This window comes from Eschscholzia californica, unplaced genomic scaffold (genome assembly GCF_041429995.1).
Source record: "Eschscholzia californica isolate CP2 unplaced genomic scaffold, dmEscCali1.0.p SCAF_4, whole genome shotgun sequence".
In the NCBI taxonomy this organism is placed as follows: Eukaryota; Viridiplantae; Streptophyta; class Magnoliopsida; order Ranunculales; family Papaveraceae; genus Eschscholzia; species Eschscholzia californica.
Genome location: NW_028238461.1, coordinates 57,600,468 through 57,615,146, shown reverse-complemented (window position 1 = coordinate 57,615,146; position 14,679 = coordinate 57,600,468). Strand labels below are relative to the sequence as shown.

At 38.0% G+C, this 14,679-nt stretch overlaps 1 protein-coding gene and 1 long non-coding RNA gene across 2 annotated transcripts; both read right to left on the bottom strand.

Annotated features, from left to right (window-relative positions):
* Positions 1 to 1,344: 1,344 nt before the first annotated feature.
* LOC147546809 (uncharacterized) lies at positions 1,345 to 2,683 on the bottom strand. The gene is made up of 5 exons (XR_015223585.1): positions 2,557 to 2,683; positions 2,166 to 2,473; positions 2,066 to 2,091; positions 1,831 to 1,920; positions 1,345 to 1,640 (listed from the first exon to the last, which is right to left on the bottom strand). It is a non-coding gene; the product is annotated as an uncharacterized LOC147546809 (long non-coding RNA).
* A 1,112-nt stretch (positions 2,684 to 3,795) lies between these two features.
* Positions 3,796 to 13,688, bottom strand: LOC147546808 (MATE efflux family protein). Its single transcript, XM_086637448.1, has 5 exons — positions 13,547 to 13,688; positions 13,157 to 13,412; positions 11,499 to 12,370; position 11,018; positions 3,796 to 4,667 (listed from the first exon to the last, which is right to left on the bottom strand). The coding sequence occupies exons 2-5, from the start codon at positions 13,331 to 13,333 to the stop codon at positions 4,146 to 4,148; spliced, it is 1,572 nt and encodes a 523-aa protein (XP_086493574.1). The 5' UTR covers positions 13,334 to 13,412; positions 13,547 to 13,688; the 3' UTR covers positions 3,796 to 4,145.
* Between the last annotated feature and the right edge of the window lie 991 nt (positions 13,689 to 14,679).

Sequence of the window (14,679 nt, the reverse complement as noted above, 5' to 3'; positions counted from 1 at the left end):
CTTGGGTAAGCTCGACCCAACGTGATGTCAACGACGTGATCATAGATCCCACAGTATAAGCAGACTCGGAGTATGCTCGAAAACACTTTACTCGTAAAATCGGGACGTAATGAACCACAACGGCGTTAGCCAAGAGGGATCTACAGCGCCCGTAGGGCGCTGTGGGAACCTAGTTTTCATGTAATTCAAGGTGGAGATCTAGTTTTCAGTTATTTCGTCGTAATTTTTTTTTAAAAAAATTATAAGGAAATTGACGTAGTTCGTTATAAATATCTCTGTTATAATAACTACAGAGCTCTTTTGGGTGGACTCCTTGAGTTATCGTAAAAATACAGATCACATAAAGAATGGATGGCCAGACTTATACCGTAACCGACCCACTTGTTTTAGGGCTTGGGTGGAAACCTAATTGTTTAAACAAAGTAAAAATGGTTTTGTTGGTCTCTACAACCTTTTATTTAGTATCTCGGGGTGATTGTTAGGAATATGTTTGTGGGGTTTTGGGATATAAGTGTCATTGTTATAACTCTTTATGTGATTAATCAATCTTCGTGTTGAGTCTGTACTTTAACATCCTCGTGATGTAAAATGTTATTTGTTGGGTGGACTCCTTGAGTTACCGTAAAAATACATCAATAAAATACTTAATGAAGTTGAAAAAAAAAATCATTTCACATATAATAGTTAACTTAAACTTGCTTTTACAACCTGAAACTTTTACAACTACAAATTTGTTTTTACATCCAAAGACTTCAGTGAAGCATTTCTTCAAACACTTCTTGAGCATAATCATTTTATATATTAGTAAACTTAAACTTGTTTTTACAACCGCAAACTCTTACAACCACGAATTTGTTTTTACAACCAAAGACTTCAGCGAAACATTTCTTCAAAAACTTCTTGAGCATAATCATTTTATATATTAGTAAACTTAAACTTGCTTTTACAACTGCAAACTTTTACAACCACAAATTTGTTTATACAACCAAAGACTTCAGTGAAACATTTCTTCAAACACTTCTTGAGCATAATTTCACAAAATTTTCAGCATTCGAGATAGAACGTGACGATCAACTACGTCGTAGTGGAGCACGTATATAGAGAGGTTTATGCGCAAAATTCATCTCTACACCAATCCAACATTATACAGGACCTGTAATTCGCATTTGCTATGCGAATCACAGCTCTCTGTTTAATTCTAGATGGTCCAGAAAAGAATTTCGCAACGCATGACTTGTTACTTAAAAATGGAGTTAAAATTCCTCTATAATGGCTTTAACCATGATGAAATAATTACAACCAACAGAACTTCATGAATATTACAACAAAGAGAAACACAAAATATTGAGGCTGAGATGACTATATGTAACTCAAAAATCTGTAAGTACAAAATTGATAGAGAATGAAAGCTATGTTAAGAGTAAAATGAACATGTCTCACTAAATCATAATTTTAAACTAATCTTTTTCAAAATGTACAGGAAAGTAAAACAAATCTTTTAAGAGAACTACTCATTTGTTGGATTTATAAATTTTTTCTATCTTTTCATTTCCTCTTTACTGTCCTCTTACGATAATTGTTGTAGTAAATCTTGAACTTGCAGTAGTAACCATTTTCCATGGGTTTGCAAACTCAAACACCTAAATCAATAGAAAAGTAAAAATAGAATAGTGAGAACTCGGTGATATCCAGGAAGGAAATGATGAGATAAAAAACTAAGAAAATAATTAACAAAATAATCTGAATATACATATAAAAAAGAACTACAAACCAAAAACAACTTCACGTTGAAGCACAAAGAGAAGAATCAAAAGATGAGAAATTGATTACCAAAGCATGAGAAAGAGAGAATACAGAGAAATAGAGAAAGAGGATTAGTACTCTTTTCTCTATCCTCTTAGACCTCTACCAGGTTAATGTCTGGAGAAGTAAAAGGAAAAAGTAAAAATGTAAGTAGATAAATTGAATTAACACATCTACAAGTGAGGCTACATGAAAAACATAAATCATTAGAAAGTCATGATCAAGTTTCATACCTAGGTTTTCAACAAAAAAAAATTCATACCTATGTTGGAATCCGTTTATCACCTCCTGTACACGAAGAAAAAAGTTTGAAAAAAAAAAAGTCATAAATCATTAAAAAAATGTCATGAAGAGTAACATACCAAGATGCTGAACTTGGAAAAGTAAAATCTTGATTTTCTTCTCTCTATAGATAACAAAACTAAAACACCATTATGGATTTCAGTCGAAAGACCATTGAGAAATATACTATCTGGGTGATAAAGTGATCGATTATCTTTGAGAGATTTTGGGGCAGTTTTTTGTAATCTCCAGCCGCCTGTCAAGATATTATAAATGGTTATGGAATGAGCCTAAAATCGTGAAGAGATAAAAATGGTTATGGAATGAGCCTAAAATCGTGGAGATATTAGTTTTGATTTTCTGTCCTCTAATTTCACCACAATCACCACTAATCTCTAAAATAAAATGGACGGTCAGACTTATCCCCTGATAACCGACTGACCTGTTTTAATATAATACCAGAATCACCACTAATTTCTCCCATGATTTTCTCTTTTATTGATGGCAAAAACTACCCAATCAGGTTGAAGCTCCATCTCCCACGATTTTCTCTTTTATTGGTGTCAAAAACTACCCAATGAAGGAGAGAAACCGATTTTACTCATGAATTATCTCTGTTAGATTAGATCCCAACCAAATCTCTAAAATAAAATGGACGGTCAGACTTATCCCCTGGATAACCGACTGACCTGTTTTAATATAATAGATAATAATAAAAAATTTAGTTGTACAGGACTTTATTAATATTTGCATAATGTTTTTGCCTAAATTTACCTAAAGATATTGACGTGTTGTAGGAATTTTATAGTCACTATGAAGTGTTGAGTAGTGGTCACTTTTTTTTTTTTTTGTTGAAATGGAGAAGTGGTCACTTGTTCAACAAAAAAAAAAAAGAGTAGTGGTCACTAGCGCGGGCATTAATCTTTTTATTTTGATGGAAATTTTAATATAAAAAATGTCCCACAAGAAACTAACATAGTCTTAGATGATAGTAAATATTTTATTATACTAGTATAATTTATAACATCAAAACGGTTGAAATTTCTTGTATTTGCACCATAAGTAACGTTAATATTTAAAGTTTTGAATATCGTAGCAAGTAATAAAATACTAGTAAGAAGAAAATGAAAAGGGGAGGAGAGGGGCAATAAAGATTGAAAATGTCCCCTAAGAGAATGGAAGGGGAAGTTGGTTTGAGACAAGTAGAATGAGTAGTAGTTGTAGTAGCAACCTGTGTATTCCTTTTTGGTAAGATGTCATTTTCCATCGTCAAGAGTGGAGCAACTATTTTAATTTCAATAATAATCACCTTTCCTTTCCTTTCCTTTTATTTTCTTACTTTATGCTCTACTACTACTACCTAAGAGGTGTCGGCAATCTTGATTAATTTGAGACCATTGTCAACCTCCTATGTCTTCACAAATTTCCTACTCTTTTCAAAAAATGATGTTCCCAAATTAACCTTCCCCCTTTGTAGCTTCGTTTTGTTTCTCCAACCCCTTGGGTTTGTATATTCTTGGTCCGTTCTCTTCCTAATTAATTCAAAGTATTCAAAAAAAACAAGGGTCTACAATACATATGCCTGAAATCTTATCAGATGGCCACTCCCGGCCCCCTGCACCTCCCTCCTATATAATTGTTCCAGTGCCGAACCCACAGAAAAACAATATACAACATTTATCTTGAAAAATATCCTTTCATTTCTAAAAGTTGTTAAAAAGAGTTGAATGAAATACATCCAATCTGATCTGTAACAACTGTGTTGCTACTACAATATTATCAAACTACAGTATATATTTCCTCAAATTCTCGCATCCTCACTGTCTTAGTTGCTCGGTATTGGTATTGCCACATTAGGTCAGGCTTCGGCCTTCTCTTTTCTAAAAGGAGATCCAACACTTAAGCATAACTTGGACTGTGAATATTCTCGAAACACCAAAGGGGTCATAAGAGTTGTTTCTGCACCAAAAAATAACAAAGGGTCTCACTTCAATATTGCATTTACTTTTCTGTTTTTCTTTTTATCATTCATTCTGTATTGGAATCAGGAGGTTTGGAAGTCAGTGAAGAAGGCTTTCTTCGAGATCAACCTTGTTTTCGTTTACAGCCTGTGTCAGTTCCTCTGCCCTCCTTGCTTGATTCTTCCAATCTGTTCGGACCAGTGTGAATATCATCATACAGAGGCAAGAAACCTGTGCTGCAACTAGTCCAACCCACAACCCGATAAAGCCATACTTGAAAATAAAGCTCAGAACAATTGCAACGGGTAAGCCGATAACGTAAAAGGAGAAGAAATTTATATTTGCTCCGACTTTTGGTCTTGCAGATCCTGTTAGGACTCCACAGGCAGCTGTTTGAGGACAGTTTCCAAGCTCAGACACCCCCATTATCGGCAATACTACGCAAGTCAAAGCGAGGATCTGTGGATCAGAGGTAAATACTGTCCCAAGAACATGTCTCAACGAAGTAGTTAAAGCAAAAGCAAGGATTCCACACAATGTTGCAGTGACTAACCCAATTATGGTTGCCAATTGAGCCCTGTCCGGATGGTAAGCACCCAGTTCATGACCCACACGAATAGACTGTTGTTTCTCTGGTTATCAAATCGATAAGTCGATTTCTGTCTTGGCTTGATTTAGACAGAGTTTCCTTTCTCTAACTTATAGAGAAATAAATAATTACAGAATAATGATATATCAATATTCCTTCTTTCTAAATATGTAGTCGAGGCGAGAATAGATTCTCTTTCCTTAAGACATTTTACACCCCCGTAACAGTACCAAACGTTAGGGTGAATGCCTTCGGGATACAACGACTAACCTTTCAGAATTTTAAGATGGTACTTCTATATTCTGAAAGCGGACGAACCTTTGTCAGTATTATGAGCTCTTGGACTAATGCGGATGAACTTCTAGATGCTTCTGAAATTCAAATTTCACTCGAGACTTCTTTCTTCCTTTTCTAGATATTCTAGTCTATCCAGAACCTCTAGAAAATACTTCTTTAATTAGATATTCTAGGCTAACCAGAACCTCTAATTGTTAGAAGGGAAGAGAAGAAGAGAATGAATTGAATTGATGAAAAATGAAGTGAGTTTGGGTGGTATTTATAGGAATTGAATAGGTATAAACTTTTGGGACACATCTCTAGAGTTTTGGGGACAAAACTCTTGGTTTTTAGGGACACAACTCTTTGGGAAGAGTTGGTTATATAACTGGGATTTTCGGGTGAATTTTTGGCCATCAGATCTGGCTCAAAAACTCGGGTGAAACAGCAGCCGCTAGATGGGCGTGATCTGTCCCGAAAGTATCCCACGCGCTAGCCACGTGTCTATCAAAGCACAGTCCCGCTTCTGTCCGGACGCGGAAGGAACGCGGACCATTAGATCTCGCGCAATCTCGCGGAAAGAACGCCCACCGTTCAGATCTGAGCGCGTCCTCTTCGCGCGAATGCCCCCCAACGTGACTTGTCCTCTTTGACAATTTAGTACCTATTTCAACCGATTTTTCGTTCAAACTTTAACCTTGAATTTCTCATTCATCCGGAATCGGATTTGAGTGATTCTTGGCTCTAAATTGTAGAGCTCGACGAGACGAACGCAATGGCGCGTTCCGTTTCTGAGTTTGACGAGTCGGCTCGAGCCAAAATAGGCTCCGATTCCAACAATCCCCCACATGAATGAAAATTTGAGGTTTTATGCTATGATATATGCAGACATACTATACTGACAGACTGACACTGACAGAGCTCATAAGCGGAACTTCGCTGCATCGGAAGAAGGTAGTCTTTCGACTTTGAACCTTTCCTAGTGAATAACTACAAGGTCTACAAGGACGGCAGTGAACTTTACGTCTTGAACTGAGTCCTGGGAATTGTAATCCAAAATAGTTATCACACAGCTAATCCCTTACTAACTTAGGTTCTCGGTTGTGTTCATTTCGGCCCTGAACATTCCCGATTTCTTGTGTGCTTTAGAGAAGTCGGCCTAGACGACCTTCCCATAGAACCGGCATCAATTCACACACATATAGGTTATCCGTAATAAGGTATCCTGCTATACCTCACGTTAGAATCAAGTTCTAAGTTTTCGGATTCATTAAAAGCTTAATGCTTAACCTCTCGATGCAGGTAACACTGTTGTCATCCTAGGAATGGGTAAGAGATAGAGATCTCTTACAGTGTTACTGTCGAGTCAGGATATAGCTTCAGTTGCCCTTTGAACCTAGATCGTGGGATCTCCAGTCATCTAGGTAGGGTTTCACCATGCCTTTACTCATTTACTTTAGGCGTTAGCCCCATTCCCCTTGATGATGCAACTACTAACTCTCTAGATAACCCTTTTGTAAATGGATCCGCTAGGTTATCTTTGGATCTTATATAATTTATAGTTATAATCCCTTCAGAGAGAAGTTGCTTAACGGTATTATGTCTCCGACGAATGTGTCGAGACTTACCGTTGTACATCTTGCTTTGTGCCAGTGCAATCGCTGCTTGGTTATCGCAGTGTATGTTGATTGCAGGCACCGGCTTTGGCCATATTGGAATATCTTCAAGGAATTGTCGCAGCCATTCTGCTTCTTCCCCTGCTTTATCTAGAGCAATGAATTCTGAATCCATTGTTGATCGAGCAATGCACGTTTGCTTCGAAGATTTCCAAGATATGGCAGCCCCTCCCAGTGTAAACACATATCCACTGGTAGACTTAGTGTCGTCGGTATCTGATATCCAATTTGCATCTGCATATCCCTCTAAGACTGCGGGATATGTGGTATAATGGAGTCCGTACTCCTTCGTCTTTCTTAGATACCGTAACACTCTCGTTATGGCGTTCCAATGTGTGTTATTCGGGTTACTCGTAAATCTACTTAGCTTACTGACTGAGTAGGCTATGTCTGGTCGAGTACAGTTCATTAGGTACATCAGACTTCCAATAATCCGAGAGTACTCTAATTGTCTTACTGCATTCCCTGTATTCTTCATTAAGTGAATACTTGGATCTATCGGAGTATTCGCCACTTTGAGGTCATCTTTGCTGAATTTTTCTAAGATTTTCTCAACGTAATGCGTTTGAGATAAACTTATCCCTTCAGCCGTCTTAGAAACCTTAATTCCAAGAATGACTTCCGCTTTCCCTAAATCTTTCATGTCAAAAGTTTTCGAAAGCATCTTTTTAGTTGTATTGATGACATCTAAATTATTTCCCATAATTAGCATGTCATCCACATACAAACATAGAATAACACATCCTTTAGCAGTTACCTTTGTATAGACACATTTATCACATTCGTTGATCTTGAATCCGTTTGATAATAATGTGTCATCAAACTTTAAGTGCCACTGCTTTGGAGCTTGCTTTAGCCCATATAGTGATTTCACTAACCTACACACTTTCTTTTCTTGTCCCGGAGCTATGAACCCTTCTGGTTGATTCATATAAATCTCTTCTTCGAGTTGTCCGTTTAAGAAAGCGGTTTTCACATCCATCTGATGAATTTCTAGATTATATAAGGATGCTATAGCTACTAACACTCTTATTGAGGTGATTCGACTAACTGGAGAATAGGTGTCGAAATAATCTAACCCTTCCTTTTGTCGGAATCCCTTTGCGACAAGTCTTGCTTTATACTTGTCTATAGATCCATCTGTTTTCAATTTTCTTTTGAAAATCCATTTGCAGCCTAGAGGCTTGCAACCCGGTGGGAGGTCTACTAGCTCCCATGTATGATTTTGCATGATGGATTCTATTTCACTATTAACAGCTTCTTTCCAGAATGGAGCTTCTGGAGTAGCCATTGCTTCTGTGAAAGTTTGAGGTTCATTTTCTACCATATAGGTTAGAAAATCAGGACCAAATGTCTTAGCTTTCTTTGTCCTTTTGCCTCTTCGAGGTTCGAGTGTTGTTTCCTCGATATCATCTTCTTTAGATGTCTCTAGATTTTCCTCTTCCTCATCTCTTACACGTTTTCTACTTTCAGATGAGACTTCTGAATTCTGTTTGAAAGGAAAGATGTGTTCAAAGAATTTAGCATCTCTCGATTCCAGAATGGTGTTTACGTGTATATCTTCGATTTCAGACTTTTGAACTAGAAATCTATAGGCGCCACTATTTATTGCAGGCCCTATGTATACACAGTCCACAGTTTTAGGTCCTATCTTGACCCGTTTAGGAGGAGGAACTAATACCTTTGCTAGGCACCCCCATACTTTCGTGTACTTAAAGGATGGCATCCTTCCTTTCCATAATTCATATGGAATTTTACCGGTTTTTCTATGGGGTAACTTATTTAACAAGTGATTCGCCGATAATATCGCCTCCCCCCACAAGTTCTGAGGTAAACCAGAACTTATTAAGAAAGCGTTCATCATTTCTTTTAACGTTCTGTTTTTCCGTTCTGCTACACCATTTTGTTGAGGTGTATAAGGAGCCGTCGTTTGATGAACTATGCCATTCTTCGCACATATCTCGGCGAAAGGAGATTCATACTCTCCACCTCGATCGCTTCTCAAAGCCTTAATCTTTTTATTAAGTTGAGTTTCCACTTCGGTTTTATAAAGCTCGAACTTATCGATGGCTTCATCCTTACTCCTTAGTAAGTAAACATAACAAAACCGAGTGGAGTCATCGATAAAAGTGATGAAGTACTTTTTACCACCTCTGGTTTGAACCATCTTTAAGTCACAAATATCACTGTGAATTAAATCTAGAGGTTCTGTGTCTCGTTCTATTGATTTGAACGATGTCTTAGTCATCTTTGATTCTACACATGTTTGACATGTTCGTTTTGAATCAATTTCGACTTTCGGAATTAACTCTGAGTTCATTAATTTCCTTAATGACTTGTTATTCACATGTCCTAGTCTTTCATGCCAAATATTAAAGGACTCAGCAATATAAACGGAATTATTAATTTTATTAATAATAATAGACGCCTTTGGCGTTACAGAGGTTACATTTAGTTTAAATAACCCCCCACATAAGTAGCCCTTCCCAACATACATCCCATTCTTAGACAAGACGAAGTTGTTTGACTCAAAGACTAGCTTGAACCCATTCTTACTTAGAAGAGAACCAGAAACCAGATTCTTGCGGATATCTGGAGCATGGAGTACATCGTTCAAAGTTACTTCCTTTCCTGAAGTGAACTTTAGTATGATCTTCCCTTTTCCTCTGACCTGGGTGGTTGAGTCGTTTCCCATGAACAGGGTTTCTCCTTCACTTATTTCGGTATAAGAGGAGAAGAGGCCTTTGTCACCACAAATGTGACGAGTTGCTCCGGTGTCGACCCACCACTCTCTCTGGTTGTTAACCAGGTTGACTTCAGATACCACTGCACAGAGGTTCAAGTTCTGAAGTTTCTCAGTCACTTCTTCGGCTTCAGTAACCATAGCACATAGGTTCTGAGTTTCGGTATCTTCTATCAGCGAGGCTTGGTCATTCGACTTCTTATGTCTTTTGCCGGTTTTGGAACGACAATCCTTTGCCATATGGCCTCGTTTGCCACAGTTGTAGCATAGGCCGAACCTCGTCTTTTTCTTCGGCTTTCCTCCGTCTTTAGACAGATGCTTACGCTTCTTACTTGGACCAGTCTCTACTACGTTCACATTCGAGAGTCTTTCAGAGTTCTTCTCGGCAGTGCGACTGTCCTCTTCGATTCGAAGCTTTAGGATGAGTTCTTCAAGGCTCATATCCTTATTCTTGTGGCGGAGATAATTTTTGAAGTCTTTCCACCCCGGGGGTAATTTTTCAATCAGAGCTCGGACCTGGAAAGGTTCATTCGTTATCATATTCTCTGCCTGTAGTTCCTGTAGGAGACTCTGTAGTTCCTGGACTTGGGTCATAACTGGTTTTGAATCAGTCATCTTGTAGTCCAAGAATCGTCCTACGATGAACTTTTTGACACCCGCCTTTTCAGTCTTATACTTATTGATAAGGGTGTCCCACAGTTGTTTAGATGTTTCTATAACCGAATATAGATTATAGAGTCCGTCATCTAAACTGTTCAGGATATAGTTCTTGCACAAGAAGTCTTCTTGTTTCCACGCCTCTATTTCAGCGGTACGCTGTGCTTCATCCTCTATTTCTGCATAGGTGGGTTTCTCTTCGGTTAAATATTTAACCAGGCCCAATGTTGTGAGGTAGAACATCATCTTCAATTTCCAACGATTGAAGTCAGTTCCCTTGAACTTCTCTGGTTTTTCCCCATTCGTGGTGTTAGGCGGAATAACCCGTAGAGTGGTTCTTGTTCTTGCCATTTCTGAAACACACAGAATTTAAAACAAATCAATTTCTTATAACTAGAGAAATAAAGATAAAATGTCTTAAGATTGTTGTTTCTCTGGTTATCAAATCGATAAGTCGATTTCTGTCTTGGCTTGATTTAGACAGAGTTTCCTTTCTCTAACTTATAGAGAAATAAATAATTACAGAATAATGATATATCAATATTCCTTCTTTCTAAATATGTAGTCGAGGCGAGAATAGATTCTCTTTCCTTAAGACATTTTACACCCCCGTAACAGTACCAAACGTTAGGGTGAATGCCTTCGGGATACAACGACTAACCTTTCAGAATTTTAAGATGGTACTTCTATATTCTGAAAGCGGACGAACCTTTGTCAGTATTATGAGCTCTTGGACTAATGCGGATGAACTTCTAGATGCTTCTGAAATTCAAATTTCACTCGAGACTTCTTTCTTCCTTTTCTAGATATTCTAGTCTATCCAGAACCTCTAGAAAATACTTCTTTAATTAGATATTCTAGGCTAACCAGAACCTCTAATTGTTAGAAGGGAAGAGAAGAAGAGAATGAATTGAATTGATGAAAAATGAAGTGAGTTTGGGTGGTATTTATAGGAATTGAATAGGTATAAACTTTTGGGACACATCTCTAGAGTTTTGGGGACAAAACTCTTGGTTTTTAGGGACACAACTCTTTGGGAAGAGTTGGTTATATAACTGGGATTTTCGGGTGAATTTTTGGCCATCAGATCTGGCTCAAAAACTCGGGTGAAACAGCAGCCGCTAGATGGGCGTGATCTGTCCCGAAAGTATCCCACGCGCTAGCCACGTGTCTATCAAAGCACAGTCCCGCTTCTGTCCGGACGCGGAAGGAACGCGGACCATTAGATCTCGCGCAATCTCGCGGAAAGAACGCCCACCGTTCAGATCTGAGCGCGTCCTCTTCGCGCGAATGCCCCCCAACGTGACTTGTCCTCTTTGACAATTTAGTACCTATTTCAACCGATTTTTCGTTCAAACTTTAACCTTGAATTTCTCATTCATCCGGAATCGGATTTGAGTGATTCTTGGCTCTAAATTGTAGAGCTCGACGAGACGAACGCAATGGCGCGTTCCGTTTCTGAGTTTGACGAGTCGGCTCGAGCCAAAATAGGCTCCGATTCCAACATAGACAAACCCAAGTTCAACGACGACGGAAAAACATAAATCAAGCCCGTCATCTGTATGAGAATTCCCATGGCAGCTACAGTGGCTCCTGGATTGCTTAAAAGCCCACAAAGAAGCACCATTATCTCATACCACCACCACTCTAAACAGACCGATATTGTGCTCGGCACTGCTAGAGCTAGCAATGGTTGCCAACTATTGAAGGAACAAGATGATAACGTTACCGCAGTATCCCAGGGCTTTAAAGCTGTTTTAGATAGAGTTAGATAACATAACAACCCCAGGTTCAGATTACAAGTGTTGAGAGCCGATGCCAGGGCGACTCCTCTAACACCCAAGTTCAAATGTATCACAAGAAAGTAGTTGATGGGGAGATGAAGAACTAGTGCACACAATGCCGCGACCATTAGAGGGGTGGTCAAGTTTTGGGTTCTGAGGAAGATTCTAAGAGGATTAAAAAGGGCTTGGGCTAACAAGTCCGGAAGGGAGAAAGTGATGTAAATTCGAGCCATCGATGTGATAGTTTGATCTTGGCCCAACCAGAGTAAGATGCTTTCCATGGTTAGCCATAGAAGTGATATCGGTAGAGTTGCAAGTAAGAGCAGGATGAGAGTTTTCTGGAAAGTTTGAGTAATAACAGGCCATCTCTTGGCACCATAGGCCTGGGAACAAATGGGTTCCATTCCTTTAGCTAATCCTCTCAAGACAGAGTAACCTGTGATGTTAGCAAATCCAATTGAGAGTGAACCACCGGCTAACTCGATGTCTCCGAGACGGCCCAAGAAAAGCATAGAAATGATGGATTTCGAGTGCAGAAGCAAGCTTGTAATCAATATTGGGCCTACAATCTTCCCAAGAGATGTTAGCTCCTCTACCACCTGGACACAGCCCATGTAACAAAAAGTTAATCATAGTTCAAGAGAAGTGGTAGTGCATCCATTCAGTGTCTCTACATTATTAAAGGGGCCTTAATATTCATCAAGATGGGGTATGTAACCAAAGCCCATTGGTAAATAAATATATTTCTATGTCAAAGAGTGTGGGTCGGCATTTTTTGTTGCTTTTGTTAAGCGAGAAAGGAGATATAGTGGACGATAATTGCTAGATACTATGATTTGGGAATCCATTTCAGAGTTTATTTAAGAATGATAAGAAGAATATTATTCCATTGCAAGTATTAGTCAAAGTTGGTGGGCCATGGGCTGGGCCTATCTGTGGGCCTCGAATGGGCCTAATCCAAGTCGTCCAAGCCCATTACGGATTAGGCCCAGTCCGAGTATCCTCGGACTACCCCAATCTGTGAGGCGCCTATAGACACCGCTCGGTCCGATATTGCAAAATCAGAACTCAAATACTCCCCACGAGCCCTGTCTGTGATTCAGCTGGGAGACGAGCCTAACATAGCTGAACCATATCAGGCAGGCAGGCAGGCAGGCAGGCAGGCAGGCAGGCAGGCTCACTAAAACTGACATGGCAAAGCCAAAGGGACCCATCACCCTCATAATTATTAGTACTACCTATGAATGTAGTTCTTGGCATGAGAATGAGATAATCCAACTTCCTAATCAAGGTTTTTTTGAATTGACTTCCTAATGAAGTTGTGTTTAGAGAATGGGTAAAAATCGTTTATGATGGCATTAAAAGTTGATAATTAAAAAAGTTACCTGTTTCACGGGTAGAAACCGATGGAAACCATTGACGATCTTATCTATTACCCCCTCTGTCTCAGAGGGTTCATCATCCATATCTACTACTGATCCTTCCACCTTGTTAATGGCCGACTCATCAATACCACCACCACCACCACTTATATTTCTTGGAGATTCATTAAGTGGACACATGATTGATTCTTTGATTGATTGATTGAGAAGCAAATTTTTTTTTTAAAAAACTTGTTAATGGCAATGCTGCTACTCCAACCTGAATCCCAGATATCAAGAATTAAGCAAGAAACAATCAAGAATTAAGCATCAAGAATTAAGCAAGAAACAATCAAGAAGTTATTATTAATTCAAGTTTTACGTTCAAATTTGATGATGAGCAAGAAATCAAACCTTAATTGTTGTTATGAAATTCAGTAGAGAGTGAATCACACAATAACCTTAATTGTTGTTGGGAATATGAAGAAGAAGAAGAAGAAGAAGAATGAAAAACAGAATGGAACTAAAAAACATGTAATCTTACTACAATACATACAATCTCTCTAAGCATTCATATTCATTTATAATGGGGATTATGAGGAGGACTATGTTTGGTGTGGCACATCTCTTAATTTCCATACAATCTCTTTAACATTTTCCTCATTTAATTATTAGGTTCTCCTAACACGTGCTCTAACCGTCTAATTTAAATTCATTCCACTTTTAACAAGTCAACATTCAACTCTTTTGACTAACTTTCTTTGAAGAGTCTAATGTTTAGAAACGCTTTTTTTTTTTTTTGTCTTAGAATATTGTTCAACTATTAATGTGTGATTAACTAGTTGCCCGCTTTGTAGCTGGCTAACAAAGGTAGGCATACCGACAGACTACCGGTGTATGAATACTTAAGGACAGGAGACAGAAGGCAGAAGAGGAAATATAGTCAGAGGGCAAGAGACGGAAGGCAAAAGAGGGAAAGTAGCTCTATTTACATGAAAGAATAATTTGGAAATCTAAGTAATAAATAACAAGTATATATTTCATGTCCAAATAATACATATCAATAATCTTCATTAATGATAATCTTAAACATAAATAGTTTATGGAAATATTTTGGCATGATATCAATAAATTAGAAATCTTCTAGTAATTCATATAGTTTTTTTTTTTTTTTTTTTGTTGAAAGTTCTAGTAATTCATATAGTTGTAAATCATAACAAAAATCTTTGTCTAAATTTATGTACATAAGGTATTTCTTTTTAAGGAGTATAAAAATGATTTCTACTTCCACCAGGCTTTGGGAATCACTTTGGATTAATTTAAGTATTAGTCTTTTTCCATTTTTATGAATGTGTATGCAAATTCGAGCAAGGAATCACAAAAGTGTAACTGTCAAAAATGTTTAGTTTAATCACAAGATGTTGACTCTAACTATGCTTTAATTACTATTTATATACTCTCATTTTTAAGTGATTCTCTTTTTTTCCAAAACTATTTTCTCCCAATCAAACTCTTTTTTACATCTTCATTTGACTTCATTTTCACTG

Bases quoted from the DNA above. Each gene is read 5' to 3' on its own strand.
- LOC147546808 (XM_086637448.1), bottom strand. From the start codon at position 13,333: ATGTGTCCACTTAATGAATCTCCAAGAAATATAAGTGGTGGTGGTGGT. The intron at 12,371-13,156 runs GTAACTTTTTTA...GGCTGTGTCCAG, and splicing joins GGTTTCTACCCGTGAAACAG to GTGGTAGAGGAGCTAACATC.